Source organism: Syngnathus acus, chromosome 15 (genome assembly GCF_901709675.1).
Source record: "Syngnathus acus chromosome 15, fSynAcu1.2, whole genome shotgun sequence".
Classification (NCBI taxonomy): domain Eukaryota; kingdom Metazoa; phylum Chordata; class Actinopteri; order Syngnathiformes; family Syngnathidae; genus Syngnathus; species Syngnathus acus.
This window is the reverse complement of record NC_051100.1, coordinates 3,938,968-3,956,062: the sequence shown is the minus strand read 5'-3', so window position 1 is coordinate 3,956,062 and position 17,095 is coordinate 3,938,968. Positions and strand designations below refer to the sequence as shown.

Sequence of the window (17,095 nt, the reverse complement as noted above, 5' to 3'; positions counted from 1 at the left end):
AATCATCGCTGTTCTCATCATGGCCTAACTTGATTCATTTGCACCGCATGATTTTCGCACTGCTCAAGTTCTCAAACTGGAGAAATATGCTGGATTTTTATTTGAGTTTTACACCAATCATAGATCTTGATATATTTTTTAAGAATTGTAACGTGCTGAATTTTAATTGTATTGTCTCTCCACCTCAATGAAAAATAGTATATATGCAGTTCTATTGTCAGATCAAATGTATTGGGAATGTCAACCGACATATTTGTTGTAAATAAAAAATATTCATGTTTTTCTGGTGTTTTTAAATAAAAGCAAGTATGGCAGCAATTTATAATTTAATGTTTTTCCCCAAAAATGTGACGGTATAAAGTCAAAACATCAAAGTCAGTGTTCTCATATACAAAAATAAACAATCTAATCAGTCATTCCTTCAGCTTCATTTGCAGCCCTCAAGTGGAATATTGCTTTGCGTATTAATCTATAAATCTTCAAGTACAGTAAAAATCAGGTCTAAATACAGCAATTGATGTAACTTGGGTGAATGCTTATGCTAACATAAATATGTTCCATAAGGAAATTTTTGTACGGATCCCGTAGGCTTATATGGCAAATAATGGCTAAGAACAATAAAATGGAAATTTCCATAAAACAGCAATTAAGGCATTGACCTCAATACAGTAGAATACTCAAAAATGAAACATTAAACAACTTCAGTCACTTGAGCTTAATTCTACTAAGATAATATTTTCATCTAAATAAAGCTAATATTAAACATCCACATGTGAGCGATGGAAAAACGTGTCCAAAAAAACACCGGCCAGCAGCAAAGCTAAAGAGCTAATCATTACTAAAGCTTGTTTTTTTTTTTCGTTCTACTTGCATTACTTCGGTAGAGAACAGAGAAGAAAGTAGTAGCCGCATTTCAGCCGCCGTCTGCCGCAACTTCCCGCTTGATTTCTTTACCTCCTGTAACAACAAAACATAAACGTTCATCAGATTTGTTAAAAGCTCAGAATCTGGATGCAGCCTAAAAAAAAAGGGATGAATGGGAAATTTGTGACGACCTGCTTCACTCCTCTGTACGCGATGTGGAATTTGGACCGTGTACGTCCCTGGAATTCCTGGTAAACCCGGACGTCCGGCATCACCTAGAAACAAATACAATTGAGAATTCAGTGGACGCCTGGGAGGGGGGGCATGCCCCTCCTCGGACACCCCTCTGCGCGCCAACCAAATTTCATGTTTCCAATTTAAACGACTTGCGATCGATACCCTTATCTCCCTTAGGTCCTGGGTAGCCTCTTTCTCCTCTCTGTCCGGCGATTCCCGGAGGACCAGGGCTGGTGCCGTGAGCTGTGCCGAGACAAGAAGAATCAATAAAAAGCTCAGGTTAGCGTGAACCCTCCCATGAGCCGAGTTCTCACTTCGGAAGAAATCCATCAGGTCAGCCGTAACGTTGCCGTAAGCTGCAATCACACGGCTGTAACCAGGCGATCCGGGGGGGCCCGGTGGGCCGGGCGGGCCTTGTACAGCTCTTACTTGAGTCCTCCAAGGACCCTCCACAAGGTACTCCTGCAGCAGGCCTTGGTCTGTGTGAGGATAAGGACACATGGTCTTGTTTTATGGACTACCTGGTCACCTTAGAAACTAAAATTAATCCTCCGATCTGACTTGTTCAAAATTCCGCTGAGTCGTGACGTTCCTATTAAGTGCCGAGTTATCCACTCACTTTTGATATAGTCCGTGACCTTCACGGCCACGCTGCTGTAGTCCAAGGTCTCGCTCAGCTTGCTGACGTCGAGCTCGTGCCGCTGGGAGGCGTAGCGGGAGTCGCTCTGGGAGGAGCTCTGACTGTGGCTGCTGTGTGTTTGAACGTAACCCGTCTCTCCGCGATCTCCCTTTTGGCCTCTCGGGCCCGGAGGACCCGGAGGTCCGGTGAGGGCGCGTCGGACGTTGTCGGCTGATGGACGACAGTGACGTTTGTGACGTTGTGATGTTACAAACATGTAAACTGTCAGGTAGAGGCTTACTGGTCAGGTAGTTGTGAACTTCAGAACGGATGGTCTCCCGGGGGAAGGTTCCGCTGTAAGTGACGGTGCCACCCGAACCACCGGCTGGTCCTTGTGGGCCTGGAGGTCCGGGAGGGCCTGGAAGACCTCTGAAGCTAGAGCCTGTCAAACATTCATGGTTGAATTTTTTTTAACGGTACTTGAAACTTTCTGGTGCATGAGACTTTAAGTGCCAGGTCGTTATTTACCCTGCAGGTAACGCTGAAGCTCCTCCAAGCTGTACCCGCGACCACCCCCCAACACGACCCCTGGCGGTCCCTGAGGACCAGGGGCGCCAGGTTGGCCAGGAGTACCGGGAGGACCGGGAGGACCTTGGTGCACGGCGGATCCGATCCATGAACGGAAGTCTGGATCTGTGTGCCAAGAGAAGATGTTGAGTCACAAATTTGACTAAGATGGTGGACCAAGTGGATTCTGGAATCTGTTTTACTTCTAACGAGAGCCGCGTAATCGATTGAAACTGTCGCGTAGCCGGCGCCGCCTGATCCGCCTGCTCCTGGAGGTCCTGGTGGTCCAGGTGGTCCTCTGGCGATTCCTCTCTCTGATGACCAAAATGAGGTCAACACACGTGGCAGCACCAATGGTTTTGACTCTGGACTTACCGTTCATGATGTTGAAGACATATGTCGCTACCTCCTCGATATTATAAACGCTAGAAATGCCCCCTGATCCACCCGGTGGTCCGGGCGGTCCTTGAGGACCCGGTGGGCCTATCAGGTATCTCCTCACTTCTTCTCCTAGAGATTATAGAGAGATGTTCTAGCCACTACTCCACCACTCTGCTCCAAGAAAAAAAATTGACAGTGTGTTTTACTGACTCTGCAGCATGGCAATGAGACCACTGACAGTCAAGGCTCCTCCAGGTCCAGCAGGTCCAGGTGGTCCTGGGAGACCCTGAACACCAATGCTGATGCCCGAGCTGGAGCCAGAACCTGCAAACGCACAACATAGTTAGGGGGAAAAAAAATCTCAGTCTTAAAAACAAACACTCACGCTGCAAGTAGGCAACAAGACGAGCGGAGATCTCCTCCATGGAACCTGAGAAGGTTCCGGGTTGTCCAGGAGGTCCGGGTGGACCTGGAGGCCCGGGAACGCCAGATTGTCTGCTTCTACCTGCAAAGTCATATTTGTAGTAGTCACCCAAAAGGTCTTCATAGGTGGCCTTTGCGCTTCAGGACATTACTTAGGTAGTCCGTCAAGTACTGGCGCATCTCCACAGATGAACTGAAGGAGCCGGGCTGCCCAGGGGGTCCTTGAGGTCCTTGAGGACCAGGAGGCCCTGAGATGACTGAGACAAGGCGTATGTTGGTATGAGAAACTGTGCCGTCACTTGGGTTGCCATGCCAGAATTGTTCTATTCATTGTTCTCAAGTAGCTTTCAGAATGACTCGATCTACCTCGAGAAGATCCAGGAATTCCGGTGTCACCTTAAAAGCAGAGACAACAAACCTTCATTGGATGCATTGTTGGAAGCAGATCTTTTAGCTCCTTACTATCTTTACCTTTGACTCCCTGTGGTCCTGGCAGTCCAGGAGGCCCTGGTGGTCCTGGAGATCCTTGCACACTGTGTTCTCCAGTATAGGTGGACTCTGTAAGGGAGAACAAAAGCTTAGTCCACCAGACTAACTAAATTTTCAGCGCATGATCTGTTTGTAATATTCCCGAGCTGACCTCTCTCCAAGCTTCCTGGTCTTCCTGGCAAGCCGGGTTGTCCTGGTTCACCTGCAGCACCGCAGTTCATTCATTAATCGTCATCGCCAATTGCTTGATATAAAAGTGCTGCTTTGGCGCCGTCCTGTGGCATCTTGGCGCCAAGGAACGATGTTGAAGGGGAGAGGCTACATTGAACTCACCTTGGAAGCCTCTCGGTCCAGGAGAACCTAAAGAAGGATGCAAAGTTATTGACGCAAACAAGATCCAAGATGAAAGATCACTCGGTGTTGGTCCGACCTGTGGTTCCTTTCTGTCCTGCAGGCCCAGGTGGCCCCGGTGGTCCAGTATAGTAAGTTCCTGAGATTTGGAAATCAGAGCTTTGTTATCTTTTATGAAGTCTTGAAGCGCTGCTCATGTGTTCAATCTCATATTTTCATTTCGTACCAGAGCTGCCTGTAACAACAGAATCTCCTTTGTCGCCTTTGGGCCCTGGTCTTCCGTAACCTGCGGACATGTTGGAGATGGTTACAAGTCTATGGACTTCATCAGAAGCATCAGGTGATACGTACCTGGCTGACCAGGAGGTCCAGGTGGCCCAGGTGGACCCGGTGGGCCGCGTAGAGACGACGAACCGCCGGAAGCATACTGCCCTAAAACGTACCCAAAAAGAAATGTTGGTATTTTAGAACTCCTGGCCTGACCCCACATTTCCTCAACCTTCATTTCCTGTCTGTCTCTCGTGCATCCTGCTTAATTAAAACTCCCATACTCCATTGCTAAAGTTAATACGCAGAAGATAATATTACATCCAAGATAGCACTTTTTTTTTTCCTCCCTTTTTCAATCCAAACAGGAGAATTTTGAACTCACTCTCAGCTAGACTTGAGCTGAAACTCTCAGATGTCCTCACTGTTGATCCGGATTCTCCACGGTCACCTTTAGGACCTGCCAGGACCAACAACATGGTCACATTGAATCTAAAAATACTTGTGAAGACATGTGAGGACTTACCTGCAGGACCGGCAGGGCCAGCTGGACCTAAGAACATAATCGAATGTTACGAATGTGGACGTTATGATCGCGTTATTGAAAGAGGTCGTCGGACCTGATACTCCCTGAGGTCCGCGAGGCCCGGGTGGTCCAGGGATGTGCACGGTAGCAACGCCGGCTGCAAAATGATTGACAGGTAAACACATGAACGCTACAAATTAAAAACAAAAGTTAGCTTCATTACCTGCGTTAATAATTCTTCCTGCTTCACCGGTGTCACCTGAAAACAAACAATAATTATCGCACGAGTTTTGTGTTTCGGGTTTTGTGCTGGTTTTGTACCTTTAGGGCCTGGTTGACCTGGATTGCCTGGTAGTCCTTCAAGAAGAAGAAAAGAACACGCTTTCACTTCACAGATTTTTAAATATTTGGAAGTAACACTTGTGAAATGTCCAAGTCTGTTTGGTAATATTTTCAAAATAATTCCTTAAAACTCACCCGGAGGTCCAGCATCTCCTGGCGGACCAGCCGGCCCTCGAAGTCCAGGGTGGCCAGGACTGCCAAGATCACCTGTGGGCAGACATTTAAAAAAAATTCTCATCATTCATGATAAGTCTCCTGAAACTCAAAATTAAAATTCAAAATAAAACAATTAGCTATGTGGCTAACAAGAGATGCTAATTTGTTTTTACCTCTTGAGCCTTTTGAACCGTCTTGTCCTGATGATGGGAAAGAGTAAGATACAAACACATAAATCTACTGTTGTCAGAAAAAAGAATGATAAGGCCTGCCACTCACCTGCTAATCCTTTAGCTCCTTTCTCTCCAGCCGGTCCAACCAAACCAGGTAAACCGCGATCACCTGACCATACAAATGTTAGGTTTATTTTGCTTGAATCCATCTTGTTATGTTTTATTCTACAAACTCTACCTTTAAGACCAGGTGAGCCTGCTTCTCCACGGAAACCCTGAGGACCTGGTTTGAACAAACAAATCATGAGCGTGAGATTATGTCACAGCTGCTTAGCACTACTGCCAGCAGAGGGCGCCAAAGCGAAATAATTTTAGCTTAGAAATGGACAGGTAGGTGATTTTTTGATCTGCCTGAGAGGAGATAGCAAGTGAATGACAAGGAACAGCCAAAAAGTGATGAGGAGTAAAAATTAGGGTCAACTTTTCAAAGAAAAGGGGGACTTGCAAGAGAGGTGAAGAACGGCTCCTACTAAAATGAAAGAAGGTGAGGGAAGACTTGAGGAGCGAGAGCAGAAGATGCAGAAGAGAAAGATTCACTCTGACTCCTCCATTGAGGTAAAGTCCAAAGAGAAGGAAGAAGAAGAACAAGAAGAGAGCAAGACCTAAGACTCTCACCTGGTGCTCCAATGAGCCCAGAAGCACCTGCAGTGAATCATCAATGTCGAGTTAAACTGAATACTAGACTGGATGGATCATTTTGAAAATTGCTCGAGGGATGGCCTCACCTTTTGGACCGGGGACTCCGGGTTCCCCAGCATTACCTTCCGGAACGAAAACAATGAAATGCTGAAGATTGAGAAGACACTACTGTCCTACAACTCTAGAATCTTTTCCCCTGTCCGGTCCTGTTTGCTACTTGCTACGACAATTATTTTGATGTACCTTTGTCTCCTTTGGAGCCAAATCCTTGTTCACCTCTTGGTCCAGCAGGGCCTTCTCGCCCCCTCAAACCAGGAGGCCCCTCCAATCCCTGTTCACCTGTAGACACATGCTGACATTTATTAACCCAGTTGTACACAGTCCAAAGCGTGTACGTATATATTGTAATACCATGGCTTCCTTTTTGGCCTTTTGGACCTTGAGGACCTTCGTGACCAATCGGACCGGGCGCGCCTGAGGTCAAAAAGGTTTGATATTAACCAACAGACAATGTGTGAAGGTGGGTGCAAAAAAAAAAAAAAGAACTTACCTGGAAATCCGGGTTGACCCGTGTCACCTGCGACAAGTAAAACACACAGTTAGTTTGTTTAAAAGTAGCGATTTCGCGCCAAATAAATCTACCTTTAGGTCCAGGCAGTCCTCGTTCTCCTTGCATTGTGGCCGTTATGAAGGCTGGAAAATAAGTTTCATTAAATATTTAATAGTCAATTATTCATATATATGGAGTATTAAAAAGATTACCTTGGAAGGCCTGCGACTGCATTTCTCCTCTGACCATGCGCTGGATGGCCATGTGAAGAGCGGCGGCGTCCACGTAACCGCCGGTGCCGCTGGTCCAGAAGCCGTTGGCGGTCACTTGACCTTCGTGGTGGCTCACGCTGGAGGTGTGGCTGGTCGTGTGGCTACTGGAGGTGTGGCTAGACGAGGAGTCGCTGCCGCCGCCGCCAATGCTGCCGGTTCCGCCAAAACCGGTGACACCGGTGCCTGCGCCGCCACTGGAGCCCGTTCCGCTGGAGCCAGTTCCACTGGATCCGGTTCCATCAGCACCACCACCAATGTGGGTACCGCCAGTAATGATTGTAGTACGTCCAGAACTAGAGCCACCACTGACGCTGGTGCCTGCGCTACCACTTGAGCCAGTTCCAGTAGCTCCGCCCCCAGCTCCACTGCTTCCACTAGCTCCAGCACCACCTATGCTGGTTCCACTCGCTCCAGCGCCTCCAACACTGGAACCACTAGCTCCGGCGCCACCCGCACTGGTACCGCTGCTGTCACCAGCACCTCCAGCACCTCCAGCACCTCCAGCACCAGCGGCTCCAGCGGCTCCAGCACCAGCAGCTCCAGCAGCTCCAGCACCTACAGCGCCTCCAGCACCAGTGCCTCCACCACCAGCGCCACCAGCACCAGCGGCTCCAGCACCAGCTCCGGCAATGACACCACCACCCCCAGCGGAAGTACCACCCCCAGCACCAGCACCAGCAGCAACTCCGATTTGGGTTCCAGAACTAGAGTCCGAGCCTCCTCCTCCGCCTGCTCCAAACACGAATATGTCCGTCTTGGATTGGCTGCCACCGTCCACGAAGGTATTCCCGCCGAGACCCACGAGACGACTGGTTCGAGCAGAGATGATGGCCGACTCGCTTTCCAGAGTGGCCATCCGGTTCTTCAGCTTTCTCACGTCCTCAGCTAATAATGAGAAAAAATAATAATTTTGTTGAATGACATTTAAAAAGTCAATAGAATTTTTTTTTCTATAGAATTAATTACAATTAGGCATTCCCAACGGAAATGTGCCCCCAACAACAATTTGTGCTATTTTGCCGAAGACCTTCCTTACCCAACGCAATGAGGCCGAAGAGGAGTCCGAGGAGGAGCAAGAAGAGGAGCAGGAATCCCAGCAACCACTTCCACCAGGAGCAACAGGCATCAAAGCAGCAGCACCAGCCGCCTCCGCATGCGCCGCCCTTCTTGCGAAGCTCTGCGGACAAAGCTCGCCGTCAATTCAAATAAATCTCCATAAAAGTCCGAGTACGACGAAATAGAAGAGAAATACGTACGTGCGTGTGTGCCTTTGTCTTTCATTAAAACTCCCGATGATCCATCTGATGGAGTCACACATCTTTAGCTTCAGGAATAAATGCAAAAGTGCTGTTGTGGTTTCAGACTCACAATAAGCATTTCCCATCCCTGCTTTAAGTTGAGTTCCTTCGCTGTAGGTTGTGATTAACTTCTCCTTCTGGATGGAGTCGCCCGAGAGGGAACCTGAAACATCAACAAGCGGCGGTTGTTGACAATTTTGTCCACTTTATTTCTGACATGGACAAAAGTGCGCCTCACCTCCTCCTGCAGCCCGAGTGAACTGCTTGCCGCTGTCTTTGGCCAAAAGAAGCGCTTCCGTCTCCCTGGCGTTGTCCTTCTCCGAATTAACGAACATATAGTCCTTGTATGCGTCCCCGTTTTGGGATCGAGTGGCTTGGGAGGACAGATAGCAAGCAATGTGTCATTTCCTCCAATGGGAGGCCTCGGATCAGAATTCTCATTTTCACATCATAATTTGTTTTTCTATAGTAGATTATGAGATTTAAATTCTAAATCAGCATGAGATAAACATTTTTTACCATATAAATACACAATAATTCTGTACTATTCAGCATAAAGCAGCTTTACAGTAAGATGAATGAGCGTTTAACGGTAGAAAACATTTTCAACCACCAGGGGGAGACATAGCAGCTTACTTGTAGCAACTCCAGCGCCAACGACACCACCGCCAACGGCAGATACGTTTTTCTGAACTCCGTAAGCTGTCAAATAAAACAAAAAACAATCAGATAAAGGTAAACTCTCATGTTTCATCTTTTTTTTTTTTTTTTTGTTCTGGACATTTCAAACGTGCGTACTTGTCATGTTGGCATTTGCGCCGCTTGTAGTGATTGCACTGCCAGAAGAGGGCGCCAAATTATTCTGAAAGCCATACACTGTGGGGAAATATCATGAGTCTGATTACAGTGTTTCTATTCTATATTTTTTGTTTTGTTTTCATATTCAAAATAAATATTTCTTGCTTGATTTCATGTTGAGTTCTACTGATTTATTCTTATCGAAAAAAAAATTCTGTATAACTATCATGAAGACATGCATCTTGACTTTGTAACACGCTCACCTGACAGGGACGGTGCACCCAGGGCGATGGGCGTCGCTCCGCCTGACATGTTGTTGGCGCCGGCCTGGTACGAGTAACTACTGCCGGCGCCCGCCGCCGCCGCCGCCGCGGTGCCTGCGGCAGCGGGCAAGGTGGCGGTGGACCACGGGAAGGCCGGAAGCGCCGCGTCCGAGTCGTACTGGGTGGATCTCATCCCAGAGTCGTGGATGCCAGATTTCTGACTGATACTGTACTGAGATGACCTCACACCGGTGTCATAATGGCCGGACCTCAAACTGCCGCCATACTGGGAGGATACGGCGCCGGCATCGTACTGGCCTGATCTCAAACTGCCATTATACTGGGCGGATACGACACCGGTATTCAAGGACCTGATGCCGGTATCGTACTGCGCTGCTTTGACGCCGCCGTTATACTGTCCTGTCCACACTCCGGTATCATACGACATTGATCTCACACCGCCACCGTACTGGCCCGATCGCACGCCTGCGTCATACGTGACGGACCTCACGCCGATGTCCGACCTTCCCGCGTCACTATAGTGGCCCGATTTGAGACTGCCTTCATAATGGCTGGCTTTGCCGACTATGTCGAAGCGGCCGGCTGGCAGACCCGTTTCGAGCAAGCCGGATGAGTCCACGGTGTGGAAGCCATCCGATCTGGCACCGGAACCAAATGTTAACACTGTGGAAGAGGCAGAAGACATATTTGATTTTATTTCTCTATTCAAGGGAGAATGAATCAGAGACAACGAGAGACAAGAAAGTCTCAGCTGTATGACATGTCAGTCTGCCCCGTGGATTAACTTTCTCAGAAAAACAGATGTCGTGTGTGACTAACGTGCTGTAATACAAAACCCAAAGTGGGAGGGAGACAAAGTGTCTGTGCGTGGGAGTGAGTAGGGGGCGGGGTCAAATACCCGACTGCGAGGCCCGAGAGGTCACCGAGATGGTCTGGGTCTCCACGCTGGCCTTCTTGGGGTCGCCCATGATGGCCGAAGTGCTGGATGCACGCATGGGACTGGAGCTGCTGGAGCGAACCTTCAGCAGCTTCTTCACGTCATCCAGCTCCGCCCCTGCAAGTATGATTGTGTTGTAAACACTCAAGTTCTAGACAATCATTCGTCACTTCCGGGTTCTCCTAAAATTTTTTATAAAATCATAGAGTAATGATTTGAATGTAAAAAAAAAAAAGAAAAAATGTTTTTGCTATGTATTCAATGTTAGTCATTCTTGGCAGAGGATAAAGAATAAATGAGTATTGTCATAGTGTCTGTCTGCATGTTTTGCTCCAGCTTTTGTGTTCAATCCATCTAATCGCCACCTTCGGCAAAGTGACTGAAGCTCACTCACAAGTTTTTTTTTTTTTTTTAACATTCAAGCATCTCCTTGCAGTTGTGTTGTGTTCAATTACAGAGCGGGCCTGTTTGAGAGCACGCAAAATGAACATTAAAGAAGAGAACACTCCTCCCCTAACAAATAGGAAGCAGCTGGGTAATTGGACACCCGGCCCATGTGGGGTTCAGTCTTCTAAAACGGCACGGACTGCCTTCTGGGAGTCTGCCTCAGCCAGGAATAGGCCACGTTTGAGGTTTTACGGTAAATTTCGGTTACGGCGCTTTACCCTGATTCCGAGTTATGAAGTTATATCTCACATCCTGAGCTGAACGTTCATGTTGTGTTCTGGGTGATACTTCCAGCTTGCATAATGAGCCGTTCTGCACCGAGGTACAGTTAAGCTAGGCTGGGTGAAGATCCAGAGCTACTTTCAAGCAAGACAGGAGGTATGTCCATAGGGCTACACAATCATGAAGAAAAATGGTGCTACATAAATTAGCCTTGCCTTTGAAAAAAACATTTGGATGGAGTGCTGCAGTTATTCACAAGTACAGCAGGGGGCGTAGTGAGTGAGCGGGAAGCATGTGGTAAGCCGTGAGTCACTTCTACCAGCGCTGCCGCCAAATCTGGACCAGAGGCAGCAGCAGCACATTGGAAAGAAAACCCACAATGGAGTCCATCTGAGCGCCAGATTGGATATTGTGCTGTAGGTTACCGCCACGTGTTCGCCATCTCCACATAAACACGCACGAGAGAGATGCAGGAATTTGAGGGACTAAAAAAAAAAAAAAGGCAACCCTGACAGGGCCCCAACTCAGAAAGCACGATTCAACAATCCACGAGATCCCTTCAGCCAAATAAAGATGCTTTTGTTACTTTATGATACGTTATATAACAAAAAAAAAAAAGTAGAGTCGACTCACATCTGCCGGCTGTGGGAGAGGCGCTTTGCAGCCGGGCCCGGATTTCGCTTTCTGGCCGCCAACGATGGAACAAAGAAAATCCAGATTACAATCAAAAAGGGAGAATTTTCAGAATTTGCAGGTGTTGCGGAAAACGAGGGCGTACCTCTGCTCTCGCTTCTCCCTCTGGTGTTGCCCGAGCCTGGAAAAAAAAATCCCCAAAGGAAAATCCAAATTATTAGACAGACTGCTTTTACCAAATGACATTTAAATTTGAATAATAATAAAAATAATCATATTTTTTAAACCACTACAATGACAGCAAAATGACTCAAAATAGTTTTACAAATTATCCCTAAAAAGTAAAAGTAGTGCTTTGGTGCAACCATGTACCATACCCAGACTTTTTTTTTTTAATATATTTTGTATGGAGGAAAAAAAAATTGGAGTTTCCTATCAAGCTTTGAACCTTTTCAGAGTCACTTACAATAGATTCCATAGTCTTTGCGGGAAAATTCCGGCGAGGAATTAGCGCTGGAACTCCCTGGAAGAGACGCAATAGTGCATCAAGAGCGCCCCTACTGGCCGTCCCTCACCTCCACCACGAGCCACTCACCTTCGTAACCTCCCGAGCGGCTGGACCCCGCCTGCTTCCTGTCCGAGGAGGCGACGGCGCCCTGTGTTCTCTTGCCGCCGCCCGACGAGCTGACTTTGGTCACCGAGCTGACGATGTAACCGCTTCCGCCTCTTCCTCCTCCTCCTCCTCCTCCTCCTCCTCCGCTGCTGTAGCCTTCATTGTCCAGGTAGCCGGTTGCACCGTCCCCTATTCCGATGGCGTCTCCTCCCAGGTAAACACCCGAGGAGCTGTAGTTACTGCTGCTCACGCCCACCGAGGCTGCAGAACATGAAGTATTGGTGAGAAGGATGAGGGACACGCCATCACACGTATGATCTTAAGGACATTTGTGTTCATCATTTTATTTTTACTCTGTGGCGATTTGCAAAAGTGAGAAGTTTCACGTCGATTCGATTCGACTCCGAGTCAGTCGTTCGACTCATCGGTGTGTTGGTAACTCACAAGAAGTAAAGTAAGAAGTGCTGCTCTTCTGCGTTAAGATGTTCTTCTCCAAAGCTCCTCCTCCTCCTCCGCTGGTGCTGGCCATGTTCCTGTGACTCGATCCGCCGGTTCCCTCTAGCAACCAGAAGACAAACAGCAAAACACGAGAGCTGCTATTACTCATCGGGCACTTCCCTCCGAGCTGCACGCTTGTAATTACCGCGTTATGCCTTGGCCTCAACGTCAACAATTAAAGCGACGGAGACACTCACTTGGCGGGAGGGATGTCAGTCTGCCCGTGGACGTTAGGGACTCCGTCACGACTGATAGCACAAAAAGAAAAATGATTAGTTTGGGAAGAATCCGGGGAGTCGCTATACAAAGCGGCGTGTTTACTTTAACGCTAATCCCCGCGTGAGCAACTGTCCACCGAGCGAGTGCCTGATGATTATTTCGGTTTGCATTAGCGTGAGTGCTGGGATGTACTTTTAGTCTTTTAATTGGGTACCAGTCATTAAAGGTGACTTTTTTTGTTTTGCTTTGACTCAATGTTTGAGTTTCCAGGTTAAGAGAACATACTGTGCACTTCTCAAGTGGCCCCCTTAAATGGAATTGTAACATTGAGCAACCAGATTGGACAGAAATGTTGACATTATGATTTTCTGTTCAATAAAAAAAACACAAATAATAGTTTTTGTTAATTTATCTGGCAAACAAAACCATCTCAGATTAAAACATTGTTTTGTACATTACCATTTGCTAAAAAAAAATAGTTGACTGAAGATGTGCCTGATGATTATTTCCAAATCCTGAAAAGGTGCCTAATGATTATTTCCAAATCCATTAGGGTAAGCGTATTGTTGACAAACTGGAGTGCAGTTTTGGAAATTCGATTTTGATGGTTGAAGTCGGCAGCGGCCCAAAATAAAATCGCCGTCAGTTATCTTTACAAAGCTGCATTTTTGATACAGCTCTTGTGTTGGATCTTATTCGATAGTGCGGTTGCCAGGGTCAGATTTTTGGGGTTTACTGCAGTGGAGAGAAAATTGTACAGAATTTTGACAAACTTAACTGCCTCTGTCCAATAAATCATGAATAAATTCCGCCAAAATATCAGCAGAAGAATGTAAGCCTGCTCTTAAGTTGCACACTTTTGCTACGTCTACAAACAGCGTTTTTTTTTTTTTGCATAGCTGTGTTCGGTGTCCAGCGCAAATTAAGTTCCTGGACGTCACCATTAATAATCATAACGATAATACCAAGGAAAAGCTCGGCCCGTGAGTAACATCATCCCGACCCCCCCCCCCCCCCCCCCCCCATTCCTCCTCTCACAGGCTTTTATGGACTTCTCTAACTAACGGCAAACATTCTTTATCTGTTAACCACTTTGGCACGGCTGCCAACAAGGCTTCCAGACGCCAACCTCGGTGTCCATTTGTTAACTCCGCTCAGTGTTTGGCTTCCTCACACTTTTAGAATGCGTCTCTAACTTTTACCTTTTAAGCACTTTGCGTTTTACTGAGCTTAACCGACGAGAGGTGAGTATATTTAGAGGTGACACATCAAGAAAAATATGGTCTGACATTCTGCGTCCACTTGTGTTTTATCGCCAGACGGGACTTGACCTCATCGCATGTTGATTATTAAAGCAACTGAGTAAAGAGGGACGGGAGGGTTTGAATGTGAGACGAAAGGGGGGGAAATTTGAAAGGTGAGACTTTAGAAAGCATGCGAATGTGACAGTCGGCGTGGGACAAAAGCACAAGAGAAGGTGCCAGCGGGGTGGAAAGTTAACTCTAACCTGGCAGTAGCAGCTGGGGAGTGTTAGCTGGGGTCTTTGAACGCAACATCAGTTGAGAGGTTCAAGTGGCTGCTGTGGAGCCTTTGAACGTCCAAAGTTACAGAAGACTTAAAGGGGACTTGAAAGTTTCATAAAAGTTTTAAACCGAGGGGCACAATAGATTATTTAAATGATTAAACAAACTTCTATGACATCATAAAATGTCAGAATAAGCTTCCGGGAGTCCAATTTAGTTTGCATTACATCTAAGCATGTTTTTTTTTTTTGCCTTTTTATTGTGATACTTCTTTTGAAATTACAAAATGGCATTTTAAAAATGGCAATGCAAAGCAGCATCACAAACTCAGCGAGCATCCAAAAGATCAAAATCTTACTTATGCCTAAAAAACCCAACATGCCTTTCTAAATGTACAGCCGTAAAGGAATATTTAAAACATTGCCTGGCTATAATTTGGAACAAATTATTTCTATTTCCATTATTTCCGAAGGGAAAAAAAGTATTTTTCCAAACACAAACAAATCTGCGGTTGACCAGTTGGGTCGGTCCTCCGAGGTTCCACTGTATCTTATTACACCCTGAAGACTTTAGAAACCTCACCCCGTTCGTCCGCCAAGTCTCCCGAGAAGTCCGCCAGTGGCGTTAGCTCGTCCATGCCATTTTATCTGCAGACAAGATGACAGCACAACTATGACCGCACTCACGCTACCGTGCGTGCGTGCGTGCGTGCCAACGCTTGTTTTGCTTCCAATGCGGCTAAATGGCAATTGGGCTATAAAAACGAGAATCCAATGAGAAGGATGGGAAAGCACAAGAATGTCACAAGATTCACTTGAGATTCAAGGGTGGGAAAGGTCACGAGGAGAGTATGGAATTGACGCTTTCATTGGTCATTTCATGCCAATGAAACATCATCATATTCATAAAGTGTAAGTTTGGTTCGTTTCAAAAATGCGGCGAAGTTCATTTCTATATATATAAATACGATAAAGTGAATGACCAGCCTCCAAGATTAGTACATGTATGTTTTTAGAGTAAAAAAAGGCACTTGTTATTGCTGCAAAAGCCAAACGTCTTGGCTTGTCTGGATGATGGACAGTGGTGTACCACAAGGATCAACTCTAAGCATCTTTAGTTTTTAATTTGGCTTTTTGTGACACTTACTCCAAAATGTTGGACCATAATATCTATTTCAGGGCGAGAAAAAAAAAAGTCACATGACAAGCCGTAAAAGCCAAATGTCAAGGGTATAAAAGCCACATCTTTCAGTGTCCTTGTTCCATACAGACACGAATCATGTACATTTTTTCGTCCTTGAACACATTTGAACTCCCCAAGCCCTTATGAATAGCTGATAGAAGATACAAAACATGGTGAGACAGGCTCTGAAGCAGCATTATTGTGTCCGACAAAGGCTCAAAAGGCCAGATGCACACCATACAAGCCACTCACCACACCCCGGGGATATTTAATACATCCAACACTTTTCTTATTTCCTCAATTTCCTACAAATGTGCCGTTACTGTGTTTTTTTTTCCTCCACCCCACCCCAAATGCTGACCAGACACTTTTTGCTTTTAAAGAATCCACATCCTAAATTCCTTTAAGCCACCTAGTAGCCTGTTTAACTTCACCTCCTAACCTGGGAATATAAATAACATATAGAAGGGTTGCTGTCAAAGTAAGTAGGCAGAAGTCAAGTTGAGTAATATATTTAGGAGAGATGTAAATAGCCCCATAAAGAGCATGAAAAACTATCCGGGGATCATGGTAACAGACTAATTTTAACTTGATCAAAAGGGACAAAAAAAATATTTTGTGCATTTCCAGCTCAAAGCACATGCAGAGAAAGTCATTGAAAACTCACAGGGTGAAGTGATAGCTATTAACAAACATTCAGCATGGGAGGTAAAAAAGCAAAAAAGTACTTTTAAAAAGTATTTTCACTGTTTGTGTTCATACCTCCAGCCAAAGGAGTCAATCAAGTCCCCCCGTCCGCGTGGAGCTCCTTCGGGGAGGGGGGCAGCGTGCGCAAAGAAGCCCCGGGATGTTCCTAAAATAAATAAAAAAAGTCCTCTCCGCTTCTTGTTATGACTTTGTGTTGCCCGAGTAAAGTCGCAACGGAGATTTGCGGGCAGCGGTCCCGGCCGCGCCCCTCGACGTCGCTTGGCAGGCAGGTGTAGCTGTCTGCAGCTCCAAAGTCCCACAGCCGGAGCTGACACGTGAACGCGTCCGTCTGTAAACTTGAAAACAGTGAGCGAAAACTCCTACTGCGGCTCTGAAGACACAACTGCTGCCCAAATGTTTTTTTTTTTTCTTGGAGGAGGGGGTGGGAACCTTTTTTTTTTTTTTTATTAGAGTAGAGGGCGATTGTGTGCAGCGAGAAAGCTCATCCTGTTGCAACTGGATCACATCTGCTGCTTATATTGCATGGACAATAATTGGCATGCACTTTGTGGTTTGCAGACACTACTGTATTGCTCTACTGTACTTTATCACAGAGTACACATTTAGTATTTATGTGAAACCGTTTTTTGCATCAAGGCTTACTTAGGACAGTTTAACAGTATAATTACAAGCGACACCCCATGCTTAGCCAACGCATTGTTTAAAAGAAAAAAGACACTTATAGCCTGCATTGTAGAAAATGAAACGATATACAGTATAGTCCTCACCACGTTTAAACTGAAGGTTTTTGTGCCCTAAAAATAATCAAGAAAAATCA

General features: G+C 46.3%; 1 protein-coding gene across 13 annotated transcripts; it reads right to left on the bottom strand.

The window, feature by feature from the left end:
* Positions 1-311: 311 nt before the first annotated feature.
* Positions 312-16,659, bottom strand: col17a1b (collagen, type XVII, alpha 1b). 13 transcript variants are annotated; one of them, XM_037272401.1, is made up of 52 exons: positions 16,333-16,659; positions 14,971-15,035; positions 12,844-12,894; positions 12,593-12,706; positions 12,131-12,409; positions 12,002-12,058; positions 11,681-11,716; positions 11,536-11,586; positions 10,195-10,350; positions 9,276-9,959; positions 9,013-9,090; positions 8,851-8,916; positions 8,453-8,587; positions 8,285-8,377; positions 8,173-8,217; positions 7,953-8,093; positions 7,448-7,801; positions 6,857-7,414; positions 6,737-6,787; positions 6,645-6,671; positions 6,506-6,568; positions 6,338-6,433; positions 6,181-6,216; positions 6,071-6,097; positions 5,634-5,678; positions 5,502-5,564; positions 5,396-5,422; positions 5,202-5,273; positions 5,046-5,081; positions 4,948-4,983; positions 4,819-4,881; positions 4,725-4,751; positions 4,584-4,658; positions 4,283-4,363; positions 4,158-4,217; positions 4,011-4,070; positions 3,914-3,940; positions 3,732-3,782; positions 3,563-3,649; positions 3,458-3,487; positions 3,244-3,348; positions 3,054-3,173; positions 2,879-2,992; positions 2,663-2,797; positions 2,491-2,601; positions 2,249-2,413; positions 2,022-2,162; positions 1,721-1,951; positions 1,416-1,580; positions 1,264-1,344; positions 1,056-1,139; positions 312-957 (listed from the first exon to the last, which is right to left on the bottom strand). In XM_037272401.1, exons 2-52 carry the CDS (start codon positions 15,023-15,025, stop codon positions 914-916), a joined length of 5,589 nt encoding a protein of 1,862 aa, XP_037128296.1. In that variant the 5' UTR covers positions 15,026-15,035; positions 16,333-16,659; the 3' UTR covers positions 312-913. The 13 variants fall into 13 exon arrangements, with proteins under 13 accessions (XP_037128296.1, XP_037128297.1, XP_037128298.1 ...); XM_037272402.1 differs by having other exon boundaries at positions 6,857-7,405; XM_037272403.1 differs by having other exon boundaries at positions 6,857-7,405; positions 7,457-7,801.
* Positions 16,660-17,095: the final 436 nt, after the last annotated feature.